At 37.9% G+C, this 12,010-nt stretch overlaps 2 protein-coding genes across 3 annotated transcripts; both read left to right on the top strand.

Moving 5' to 3' along the window:
* The first annotated feature begins 402 nt into the window (after nt 1–402).
* Nucleotides 403–2,299, top strand: LOC110027589 (pentatricopeptide repeat-containing protein At3g56550). Its single transcript, XM_020729087.1, has one exon. It carries the CDS (start codon nt 491–493, stop codon nt 2,273–2,275), a length of 1,785 nt encoding a protein of 594 aa, XP_020584746.1. The 5' UTR covers nt 403–490; the 3' UTR covers nt 2,276–2,299.
* A 4,268-nt stretch (nt 2,300–6,567) lies between these two features.
* LOC110027598 (germin-like protein subfamily 2 member 4) lies at nt 6,568–9,085 on the top strand. Of its 2 annotated transcripts, XM_020729107.1 has the most exons (4): nt 6,568–6,605; nt 7,004–7,039; nt 7,136–7,192; nt 8,430–9,085. In XM_020729107.1, exons 2-4 carry the CDS (start codon nt 7,036–7,038, stop codon nt 8,978–8,980), a joined length of 612 nt encoding a protein of 203 aa, XP_020584766.1. In that variant the 5' UTR covers nt 6,568–6,605; nt 7,004–7,035; the 3' UTR covers nt 8,981–9,085. The 2 variants fall into 2 exon arrangements, with proteins under 2 accessions (XP_020584766.1, XP_020584758.1); XM_020729099.1 differs by lacking the exon at nt 6,568–6,605 and having other exon boundaries at nt 7,017–7,192.
* Nucleotides 9,086–12,010: the final 2,925 nt, after the last annotated feature.

Below are 12,010 nucleotides of genomic sequence, written 5' to 3'. Positions count from 1 at the left end.
TTGCATTGAGATTCATGCTATACCTTGAGATTTATGCATATTGTTGAAAAATTTGCTCACGATGTATCAAACAACTATAACTTCTTTTGTTCATTTGATTACAACAGCTTTGGTGGGACTACAACAATCACAATTAAACTAGAACTATCATAGGTAGGGTTCTAGAGTTGTAGTTGGGCTACAATAATAGTTGATGGTGATTGGAGATCACTAATCAGTGTTGCAATTCTTTTCAACAGTCATGCTTTAGTTATTAGTTTATTCTTTTTTTCATACATCAGGTGAAAAATATGAGTCAAATTATAGTTTTAGAGAGAGAAATTTTATTAAATTTAACCAAAAATTAAAAAAAAAAAACATTCAATCAGACTTTTACGTTATTTTTTCAGCTCTAACATTCAAGTTTATATAATACTTCAAAGATTCCAATCATACTTTCAAGCGTTGATCGAAACTTGTTTGGCTGAGTAATGCATTGGATTCTCTTGATATGGCCAAATCGGAACGGCCGACGATGTGCAGAACAGAGGAAGCCATCCTCACTCTCCTCCAAGGCTGCAACAGTATGCACCGCCTGCGCAAAATCCATTCTCAGGCCATTCTCCGCGGCATTGACAAACGCTCATCCGTTGCCGGAAAGCTCCTATCTTTCTGCGCCATTTCTTCCGCCGGCAACCTCTCTTACGCCCTTCTTCTCTTCTCCCGCCTCCCGGACCCTTCTACCTCCAACTGGAACTCCCTCATCCGCGGCTTCTCCATTTCCCCTTCATCCTCTCACTCCATCTCCCTCTACAACTCCATGGTGTCCTCTTCCTCGTCTGCTCGCCCTGATGCCGTCACCTTCTCCTTCCTCCTCAAAGCCTGCGGCCACAATGCGGCTACAGGAAAGTGCAGGGAGGCTCATGGAAGCATTTTTCGATTAGGGTTTGAAGCAAACATAATTGTTTGTACGAATCTCTCCCGTGCGTATGCGGATAATGGAAATGTGGGAGATGCGAGAAAGGTGTTTGATGAAATGCCTGAAAAAGATCTCATTGCGTGGAATTCAATGATAGCTTGTTACTGCAGGGCAGAGAAGCATGAAGATGCGCTGAAGGTTTATAAACAGATGAGGTTTTTAGGTTTCGGGTTAGATGAGTTCACCGCAGTGGGATTGCTCTCCTCATGTGCTCATCTCGGTGCATTGGAGCTTGGAGTTTGGGTGCATAGATTTGCAGAAAAAAATGGGTTTTTGGATAGAAATGTTTATGTGGGTAATGCACTAGTAGATATGTATGCGAAGTGTGGTAATTTGGAGCAAGCTTGTAATGTTTTTGAGACGATGAAGAAGCGGGACACTTTCACTTGGAACTCATTGTTATTTGGATTTGGTATTCATGGTTATGGGAAGGAGGCAATAAACTTCTTCCAACGAATGCTTATGACTGGGGTTCAACTAAATTCTGTGACTTTCCTTGGGCTGCTTATGGGTTGCAGCCACGAAGGATTGGTTGATGAAGGTTTGGAGTATTTTTATTCGATGAGCTCTAAATTTTCATTGAAACCTGATGCCAAGCATTATGGTTGTGTGGTGGATATGATGGGCCGAGCAGGGAGACTTGAAAAGGCTGTTGAATTCATCAAAACTTCATCTTTTGTAAGTGATCCGGTTCTTTGGAGGGCATTGTTGAGCGTTTGTAAGATTCATAAAAATGAAGAAATAGCAGAAGTTGCTTTTGGGAATCTCGTGGAGATGTCAGCTCATAATGCTGGTGATTGCTCTCTTCTTGCAGGAATTTATGCCTCTAAGGGAAATTCTGATGGTGTTTCGAGGATGAGGAAGATGGTGAAGGAACAGGGAATGAAGACCACACCTGGTTGGAGTTGTATAGAAGTGAAAGCTGAGGTGAGAAAGTTTGTTGTTGATGATATATCTCATTCAGACATTGAGGAAATTTACAATAAGTTAATGGAAATGATCAACAGAGCAATTGCTTTGGGTTATCCTGCAGAAAAGTTTAAGTTAATTTTGAGAGAAAAATCTCCTGAGAAGTATAAAGAATGGTTGGAACATGGAGGAAGTTTCCATAGCGAAATCCTGGCAATCGCTTTTGGACTTTTAAGTACGCCTGAAGGAATGATGTTAAGAATTGTGAAAAACTTGAGGGTTTGTATGGATTGCCATCTGCTTACAAAGCATGTTTCGAGGGCATTTGATCGAGAAATTGTTGTAAGGGATCGTGTGAGGTTTCATCACTTTAAAGATGGATCATGCTCATGCAATGACTATTGGTAATGGGAATGCCAATAGGAATCTATTGCGAGATAGCAGTGACTGTTGAAGAGGGAAAGATATGTGGAGATCTCTGGTCATTTAGCAAGATTGTAGCAAACGTTTTTAGAGGTTTTCATGCGTCAATCCAAGTGATTAGGAGGTCCTTCACTCTTCGGGTTGAGCTAAACTTAAACTAAGGTAGTGGATGATTCAAATGATAGTTCACTGTAAGTGGGCTAACCTAATCAAGTTGGCTTAGCTGCAAGGGTTTTATGGACTGATATAGACGCACATGAAGCAACAAAAGGAGTTTGCATCAAATATGGAGATCAAATCATCCAGGGATGAGGCTCATTATCATCATTGGCTCCACCTATTACAAGAAATGGACTCTGAGGTAGAGCCAAATATGCTCTAAGATAAGATCATACTTCATGAATTTAAAATCTTTTTATTTTTTTAGGTTTATTTTGCTTAAATTTGTTGGAATTTATTCTTCGAAAAAATATTTATATAAATTTAGATTATATGATAGGATTTAATTTTAATTTGGATTATATGATAGGATGTGTTTTAAATTCAGATTGTAAACGTTATCTATATGAATAGGGCATCATATACGAATTTGAGGAGGCTCTTCTCACCGGATAGAATAAAGAATTTGCTGGAGTTTACTTTCCCCAAAATAATAAAGAAGCTTTCCTTGTCGGCTCGCTAGAATGCCGCCGCAGACGAGGATGACGACCAGAATAATGGAAGGAAAGATGGAGAAAATGGAGAAGAATAGCTTGCCTTGACTTCTCCTTGAGAAAAATATGAATACCTCAAGAAATCTTCCTGAAACCTCCTTGCAACCTCCCCTTGCTCCAAGCTCTCCTCCTCAACAAATGGCAGTCTATTAGCTCAAATGAGCCCTTCCCCATGGGTTATTCAGCCATAGAAAGAAGATCCAAGGGTCCAAGGCCTTTTTCCCAATTTGGAATGGGCCCAAACAATATCTTATGCCTTATTTGGGTAAAGAACTAAGCAAAAGGGGAATGACCAGCGGTCTCGGCTGCCTCGTCGGCGAGAGTTTACAGACCAGAGGGTCAAAATTCGCGAACAGGTTCCGGTGGCGTGGCAACGCTGAGGTCGGGCATTGTCATACCACTGTTCAAAGTGTTGCATATGGAGTCCCAATTTTATCATGCCAAAAGCCCGGCGTAATTATGTCGGGCGCTCCACGCCACTTGCGAGGCGTGGTCACGCCGATCGACGAACTTGGCTCCTTGTTGAGATTTGGGTGTGGTCACGTCATATTGCAGTGTAATTATGCTGAAATCTCTGTTTGCTAACGTGGCCATGCCGCCTTCATGCATGGTCATGCCAGACCCCAAAAAAATTGGGCTTTCGGAGAATCTCACCAAGGGGGGTTTCGGGCCTCGCCTGACCTTCAAAAGATCGATTGTGAGCAGATCATGATTCTTGGACCTTCATTGGGACTGTAAAGGCGTCTCAAAAGAGTTCGAGAGGCCGAACCATCTACGTATCGTCGAGCAAAGCGGTTCCAGTATGAAATCCGTCTATTTAGACATTAGACTTAAGGTTCGAATACGGTACGTGTACCTTAGTCAACGGTTTGCTCCACCCGAATGTCCATATCAGCAGGATGCTACCTTGTTTCACAGGAATGAACGTCATCCTGGAGGATACCGGAAGCAATGTCGGCTTGGCCATGATCGACCCAGGGTACGACTATGACAGTGTATACCTCAATTACAGTGTCGTGCACTCAACGAAGATGTCTCGAGTACATATCAAAAATGGATGTCAACATCTACCTATCCCGTTTATATCGTTACTTCTAAATCGCCTTCTGCCCGGAAGGGTGTCGCAACTAAAGGTATTGGTGCAGTGCGATGCAGCCCTCCATCGGGGTCCCAAGCATCATGGTTCCCTATTCTAGATTAAAATCATTCAAATCAATTTTCTACAACTTTGAATCGCACGTTGTCCCGTTTTGCCTGTTGTTGCTCGTTCCGAACTTCCCGATGTCACGTAATTCTCTCCAGATACTGCCGCTCAAATATGTTCCCGACTCCTTCACTGAATTCTACATTGCTTCCATTCATTACAGTCTTCTGAATGTTGCATTATTCCTTCCAAGTGCTTTCGCTCGAGTTTACTCCCAATTCTTCTCTAGATCCTGTGAGTTCCAATCTGCCTAGAACAGTGACGCTGTCCTGATGTCATGAGAATGCTTAGCATAACCCTAATTGTAAACATATTAGCCCTATTTATACCCACAATATTAAATAAATAAAGATTAAATTGTTTTTAGGCGTCGGTGTAACATTACTTCCCTTCTAAAAAAGATACATTATCCTCAAGGTGGAAAAAAAAATGAAATTGCTGATGGAGAAATTTGACTTTATTGCCTATTATTCTGTCAATAAAGTTAGATGAAAAAATGGGAAGGAGTTCATGAAATTTTGCATTAAATTTTTTTCATATTTCGCTCTGTCAGATGACAAAAAGAGAAAATTGCAACTCTCTCATGCGATATTTCTCTTGGCCTTTCTCTCACGTAGGCAAATGATGCTAGAAACCACTTTCCCTCCACTGTTTCTACCTGTGAGCACTTGCCGAAAATCCTTCCAGTGAAGCCACCTCTGGCCTACTCTCCCTCTTCCTCTCCCTCTCCCTCTCCCTTGTCACCAGTGAAGCCACCACCTCACTATCTTTGTAACCCCACGCACATTCTCTCCGTTTTCTTCAAACCCACAATCCCCATTCCCTCTCTGTCCATGCGAAAATCCCTCTGTCGGAACCCAGTCGCAGGGGAGCCATCCTCCCATTGTTCTACCCTTCTTTTTCCACACACAACAACCTACACTCCAAACCCTACTGTCTTGAAGAGGGGAACTCGTACACACTCCTAAGAGCGTAATGAGGGAATGTCATATGTGACGCTCGCAACATAGTTTGTTTTTGTGATGTGTCTGTCATGACGAGTGAACATGTACATGCTCTTAAGAGCAAGACAAGGAAAATTCGTCGACGACTCACAAGAATTGATGGAGGAATATACACGTATGTGCTCTCACGTGTCCTTGTAAGTACCCCATACATGCTTCTAAGAGTGTGGTGTGTTTCAAATATTTCGATCATGGTGTCTTACGACATCGACCATATGTGCCTCTAAGGGCATAGTGGTTAGACTCGGATTTTCCGATGTTGCCCCCTTTCGTGTGGATGACACAGAGAAGTTTTTGAATTGCTATCAACATTTTTTGTGATCTGAACTTGCAAAAATACTGAAATTTGAACTGTAAAAGCTTGTAAATAACTTAAAATTTTGGCTCTATTAAACTTGCAAAATAATTCAAAATTCGGGCTCTTTTAAATTTACAAAATAATACAAAATTTGGGCATTTATACTTAAAAAATATTTGAGGTTCAAACTATGATGATTTGCAAATTAGTTTAAATATAAAATACCATAAACTTGGGGCTAAATTCAAGCACATAATGTCACTTTAAATGTCAAATAATGATTTCATGTCCTTAATTGACACCGAATCTGCAACACACTTTCATAAGTGGACAAAAGACGTGACTTGAAAATCAAAGTGAAATATTTGCATATGTTCTAATGCTATTGTACTTGTGCAAAATAACAAAATATAAATATTTTTAAATGTGCATATAATCAAATGTTTGCATTGTTATAAGGATAATTAATTATAAATTCAAAAACCCTAAATCTTAAAGTCTTCATAAAATGACGGTGAAATATCTGAGTAGTGTTTTATCTACTATTTCATCTGACTTTTGAAAATTCAACCTGCAACCTCACGATAAACTCTCCTGATTCTCATTTTCGAGGGAGGTTGGGACCATTTTGAATTTTCTGAGCTCACATGTTGATGTAATTTTATGTTTATTAAATTTGATGCTTCATTTGTAACAAGGTTATTAATGCTTTATTTGGAGCTTATAGATTGTGCTATTTTTGTTCTCATAATTTTTAATTTTTTATGCTTTCAGCCATAGTTTTCATTCTTCATTTTTTTCTAAAATTGTTTTTTAAGCAATAAATTAAAAAAAAATTTCAGTCTTTCATTTAAACTTATGCTTCTAACATCAATATATTTTTATTTTTAATTGTGATGAGTCCAATGTTTTTGAAGATTATTGTGCATACTATATATACTTCTTTCTTCTAGAAAAAAATATTGTGGAACTAATGGCTGATGTTTTCTCAATCCAGCAATTGATAATCACTATCAAAATACAAAATATTCATTGACTTACCAAACATTGCATTGCAGGAAAGACCAAATCGCAGATCATGCTGAGGAAACTGTGGGTTTGTACTCTATTTCCTGACATTTTATATGTGATGAACAGTCAAAAAGGTTGAAAAATCATGAATAATGATGGTTATGGTAGCCTTTCATGATCCCCCGTAATCATTCTTTCTAGCATTTTCTCCATCTTCCTGTATCTTTACTCCAAAACTATGCTCCTTGCTTTTCACACTCTCTCTCTCTATAAAATCCACAGTTTAAAGCTTTTGTTTGAGCTTAATTTAATCAGAAATCTTCTAAACATGCAAGATTACTGCTCCTAATTACAGACAATTGAGCATTTTTTTCTTCTTCTGTTCCATCTTCTATGTTACTTGGAGTCCAAAACACATTTCATAACTGTGTAGGTTTCTGTAACTCGTTATTCATATTAAATATCAAAAAGCTTGTTTGACAGATTGAAGCTCGAAGCAATTAAGAAGTTTAAGAATGAGTAAGGCTTTCCTCTTCTGCATCTTCTTCTCTGTTCTCTTTGCCATAACTGCCGCTATCCTTATCGTCGTACTCCGTTTTCATGGCCACCACCCAGTTGATGATGATCTCAATCACACGTCGCAGGATTTCTGTGTCGCTGATCTCAACTCAGGTAATTCTATTAATGTCTTCACACACACACACACACACACATACATACATATATATATATATATATACAATTGAATCCTTTTAAGGCGTAGGGTCTCATATTATTTATGAGATCATATAATCTTGGAGAAACCTGAATAAAGAGGGTGAAAGAATAGGATAGGGGGTGTTCTCCAGGCCTAAATTCTTCGTATCTTCGATGATCTTTCTTCGGTAGGACGAAGGAGATGGTCTAATCTCTTACTAAAATTGAGAGAGAGAGAGAGTGAGTGATCAACTGATATGACTCCAAAGATCCCTCTCCCACAAGACATGAAGAGTAGAGTATAAAATTATGAACTGTCTAGTACGAAATCTTTCAACGATTTCTTGCTGGAAAGATGGTTATGTGGATGGCAAGTGGCTCATAAATGATGATGGAACATATGTCAATCTCTTTAGCATTGATCCTTACTCTGGCTTTTTGCCAATCCCGATGACAATTGGTTGAGGTGAACTCAGCATGCGGGTCTGAAGAGGGTCGCAGTTCTTATTAAGTTGATATTTTGACACTTCAATCCGTCAAGTTAATCTGACTAGTCAATACACCAGGTGGGTTCAATGGATATGGCAAGGTATGTAATGGGCCTGATAACGGGATCTTAGCCATGCGATCCTTCAGATATCCATTAGTCGAGAATCAATCCCGAAATGCCCATTTATTCTTTTACGAGCCCATGACGACCAATAATATGTATAAATACATACATTCATACATATATGATTTTATTTGTTATTAGAGGAGAATTAATATTCTCCACCAAGTTAAAATTAAACGTTATTTCATTCAGAAGCAAACTAAAAAATTTCAATTTGTTGGGATAATTAAAGATTAATGAAATTCATAGTTTTATAATTTTGGCTTATTTCATTATTCATTGGTTGCTTGAAAAATTTTATAATGGATGGTTTTTTATTACATTTTAATTACATGGGAAGATAATTGTTATTTAAAATAATGTTTTGATATGAATTCGGTATCAAATGATTAATTAATGATGATTACATGCATTTTTCAACAAATTTGATTTTTAAAAGGCTTCTATAAACCGTTCATCATGATTTTATACATTTGTTGAATGATTAAATCATATGAAAATTTAATGAAATTTAATTCACTTCACAATTATGATATATATTGTTGTCTTCAGCTTTCTTGATAAATAAATATTGCATTTCTGCTAATTGAATTATTGCAGGCATTAAGCTGGATGGTTTCACTTGCAAACCATTAAGCAAAGTTGGCGAAGCAGACTTCTTCTTCTCAGGCCTTGCCTCTCCGGCCTCCACCATCAACACCGTGGGCTCTGCCGTCACTCCCGCTGACGTCCGGCAGATTCCAGGCCTCAACACTCTATCCATCTCAATGTCTCGTGTCGACATCGCCCCCGGCGGCCTCAACCCTCCCCACATCCATCCCCGCGCCACCGAGATTCTTTTCATCATCGACGGTGAACTCATCCTCGGCTTCTTAACCACATCAAATAAGCTCATTACTAAGAATGTGTCTAAAGGTGAGACCTTTGTGTTCCCCCAAGGGCTCCTCCACTTTGAATTCAATAATGCTGGCTCGCCGGCAGCTGCGATATCGGCTTTCGACAGCCAGCTTCCGGGAACGCAGTACGTGGCGGCGACACTGTTTGGAGCGGTGCCGGCTGTGCCGGAGGATGTGCTGGCGGCTGCATTCAGGATGGAGTCTGAGTTGGTGGAGAAGATAAAAGCTGGGCTCTCACGCCCAATAATTAATTGAGAACTGAAAACAAGCTGTTCTGGGTGATTGGAGGATGTTGTTTTAGGACTTGGAAACTGATGATTTTGCAATGTGATTTTTTTTTTGAAATATTTACATACATACCGCATAATTTTTATTGATTAGTTTATAATGTTTTTGTGTTATAAAATTATGATGAAAAGATTAGCTATTGTGATATATTGAACCAATAATAGGGCATTCATTATGATGCTTAACCATTTTTTTTTATCCTACTAAATTTTATAACTTATAGCAATATGTAGAGTTTATAATTTATATATAACACATGACTTCAGTGTAGATTATATTTTGAATGGTTTGTGATATCGTTTAGGACTTCTATAATGAGTTTAGGAAGGGGATATTTTTAGTGGGGATGTAGATGTGGAATAGCATGTGAATGATAATATGCAAATTTGATGGCTTTTGGATAAGAATTGGCATCGATCGGTAGTTGTCCTGCCCAAAAATAGCAAATAGAATCATGAAACGGTGTGATACGGATGTTGAGGAGGTTCATCACTTGTTACAACATAAGCTGCAATACACTAATTGTAAGGAAAATGTTATGACAATCCTTAGCGTAGAAATTAGAGATATATGCTCTAAATCACATAAACAAAGCTAAAAATTCTAGAAATAGCAAAAACCCATTCAGAAATAAGTCCATAATAATAAGAACACTATTAAGAATAACAAAATATGAAAAAAAATCTGAAAAAGAAAAAAAGAAGGAAAAAAAATTGTTGAAATCTCAAACCGGGCACCCTCATCTTCCATGATTGCATGATTTTGATTCCATGATACATGAAGCTCATGTCACATCATTCTTCTTAACAAGGAGAGATTTCTTCTTATTAGAACCTCGATCTCATTATTAGAAGTTCTTTCCCACAAAATATATCAGGCGATATATCTAATATTGCAGTTCACTAGTGTTTGCCCTTCTATCAATGAGTGCGTTGTTGAACTGATCTGAAACTTAATACACAACTTACTCCAATATTTTTTTTAGTAATAGCTCAACATTTTTTTTTTCCTCCTTGAAATAATGATATGTTGGACCCCTTTCAATTATGGTTGTTCTGGGATTGGTATCAACTCATCAAACTCATCACCCTTTTAGATCACCAATGCAAGTCTTGTAGATGCTTCTCATTAGGATTGCAGAAAGATCATTCATGGCACCACGACCTCAAACTCTGTATCAACGTCCATCACCTCAAATTCCTTCAAAGAAAAGGGTGCAATGTGCTTCCCATCTTTGGTAAAAAGAATATATGTCTTGTGGCCATCATGGTGTGTGCAATGATCATACTACAAACTATGACCTAATATGATATGACATAAAAATATAGGTTCCACATCACACCACACTGGCTCTTGAAACTTGCTCCTTTAGAAAGTTCCACGAAACATCTCCTTACAACATTGATCTTACTCCTTTTTTTCAATCAAGTCAGATAATATGGTTGAGAATACTTTAGAGTATTGAGACTCAATTTGTTCACCAACTGTGTCAATGACACATGTTCACTTCATTTGTGGTTGCACGTCTTTTCTTGCACATTAAAATTGATATGAAAAATGTTATGGTGGAACCACTGTTGCTCTCTTGTGGGCACAATTCAAGGGACCCATCAGATTACTAACATCTCTCACTCAACGACTAGAAGTTGATACTATTCATTTGCATCTTCACATTATTCAATGTCTCATGTGTCAATGTCGATATTTTCCATTGCTTCTTGCTTTGCGAATGAGATCATTTCCTTTTTGAGCACTATGATGAAATGAGCCAAAAAATGTGGCACTTCAAGTAATTCATGTTGTGATATATTTGGAATTACTGGTGGGCTTCATACTTTTTGCACTTTGGATTGGTTTCTCCTCGAGGGGTCAACTTGGGTGATCCATTGAGTCAACTCATACTACCTGATCGGATGGGTTGAAGAGTGGTGTGAACTGTAGATTATTGTGTTATCTCTCCACCTTCATGGCTATGGTTTGGATAACCTGTAATGTCCAATAAGATTGGATTTGCACCACACTATTAATAGACCATCTTAGTCCTCTTAGATGTTGAGTTATGTTTCATTGAGCTCCAGTAGCTCACACTTTAACATAAGCTGCTCGAACTCAGCAGTGTACTCATCTACTAATAGAACCTGTTATTATAAGTGGTGAAATGTTAAGAACATATTATTCCCGTAATATGTTGGTAGGTGCTTGCGCTATATCTTTCTTTTCATCTTGGACCAAATAGTAATTTTGTTTTTTCCCTCCTGCAGGCGCAGGCTTTTTAAATTTTTCTACTATAGAGATGCACTCTTCTTTAACATAATGATGGCTAGCATTACCCTAGTGTTAGATAGAGCATTTTTGTACTCAAAGACACGTTCCACTATCAATAACAACCCAATAAACTTGTCTGGATACAAGTAATTGTCAAAATATGGTAAATCAACCTTAACTCCAAAATGTTGGTTTCTCTTATGATATTCAAGACTAAATCACTGAGATATTGATTCTTCATCACTTGTTGGAAGGGATTCAATTCCTTCTCTAAGTCACAATTGTGTTAATTGTTGACCTCTTCAGATTGTCTCCTCTTAAATGCAACAAGACATTATTGAAGATGGAGGATTTCTCACTATATTTCCTTCATAACGATCTCCTAAATATCTCATTTATCATTTATCTTTAGTGACATGGTGTCATTTTCTGCAGATTGGAGTTTTGAATAATATAAAATTGCAATTCAAAAGTTGATTAATAGCGTAAGTTTTGATGATAGAAAAGTTATATTTAGTGAGGTTAGAAAGTAATTAGTGAAATTGCAAACTGGGCAACCCCCTTCTCTTGCGATCGCATATTTTTGATTTCGTGATATGCAGAATCCTATAACACAGAACTTCCGCTCTCATATAAATTTGTTCACATCACCACATCACTACAAAATATTATAAAAATTCTATTATTATTTGCTTTGAAATGAATATGATATAGCATTAATCAATCAAGTCT

The sequence above is a fragment of the Phalaenopsis equestris genome, unplaced genomic scaffold, assembly GCF_001263595.1.
Source record: "Phalaenopsis equestris unplaced genomic scaffold, ASM126359v1 Scaffold000002, whole genome shotgun sequence".
Classification (NCBI taxonomy): Eukaryota; Viridiplantae; Streptophyta; class Magnoliopsida; order Asparagales; family Orchidaceae; genus Phalaenopsis; species Phalaenopsis equestris.
This window is presented reverse-complemented; position numbering and strand designations above follow the sequence as displayed.

Bases quoted from the DNA above. Each gene is read 5' to 3' on its own strand.
- LOC110027598 (XM_020729099.1), top strand. From the start codon at position 7,036: ATGAGTAAGGCTTTCCTCTTCTGCATCTTCTTCTCTGTTCTCTTTGCC. The intron at 7,193-8,429 runs GTAATTCTATTA...GAATTATTGCAG, and splicing joins TGTCGCTGATCTCAACTCAG to GCATTAAGCTGGATGGTTTC.
- LOC110027589 (XM_020729087.1), top strand. From the start codon at position 491: ATGGCCAAATCGGAACGGCCGACGATGTGCAGAACAGAGGAAGCCATC.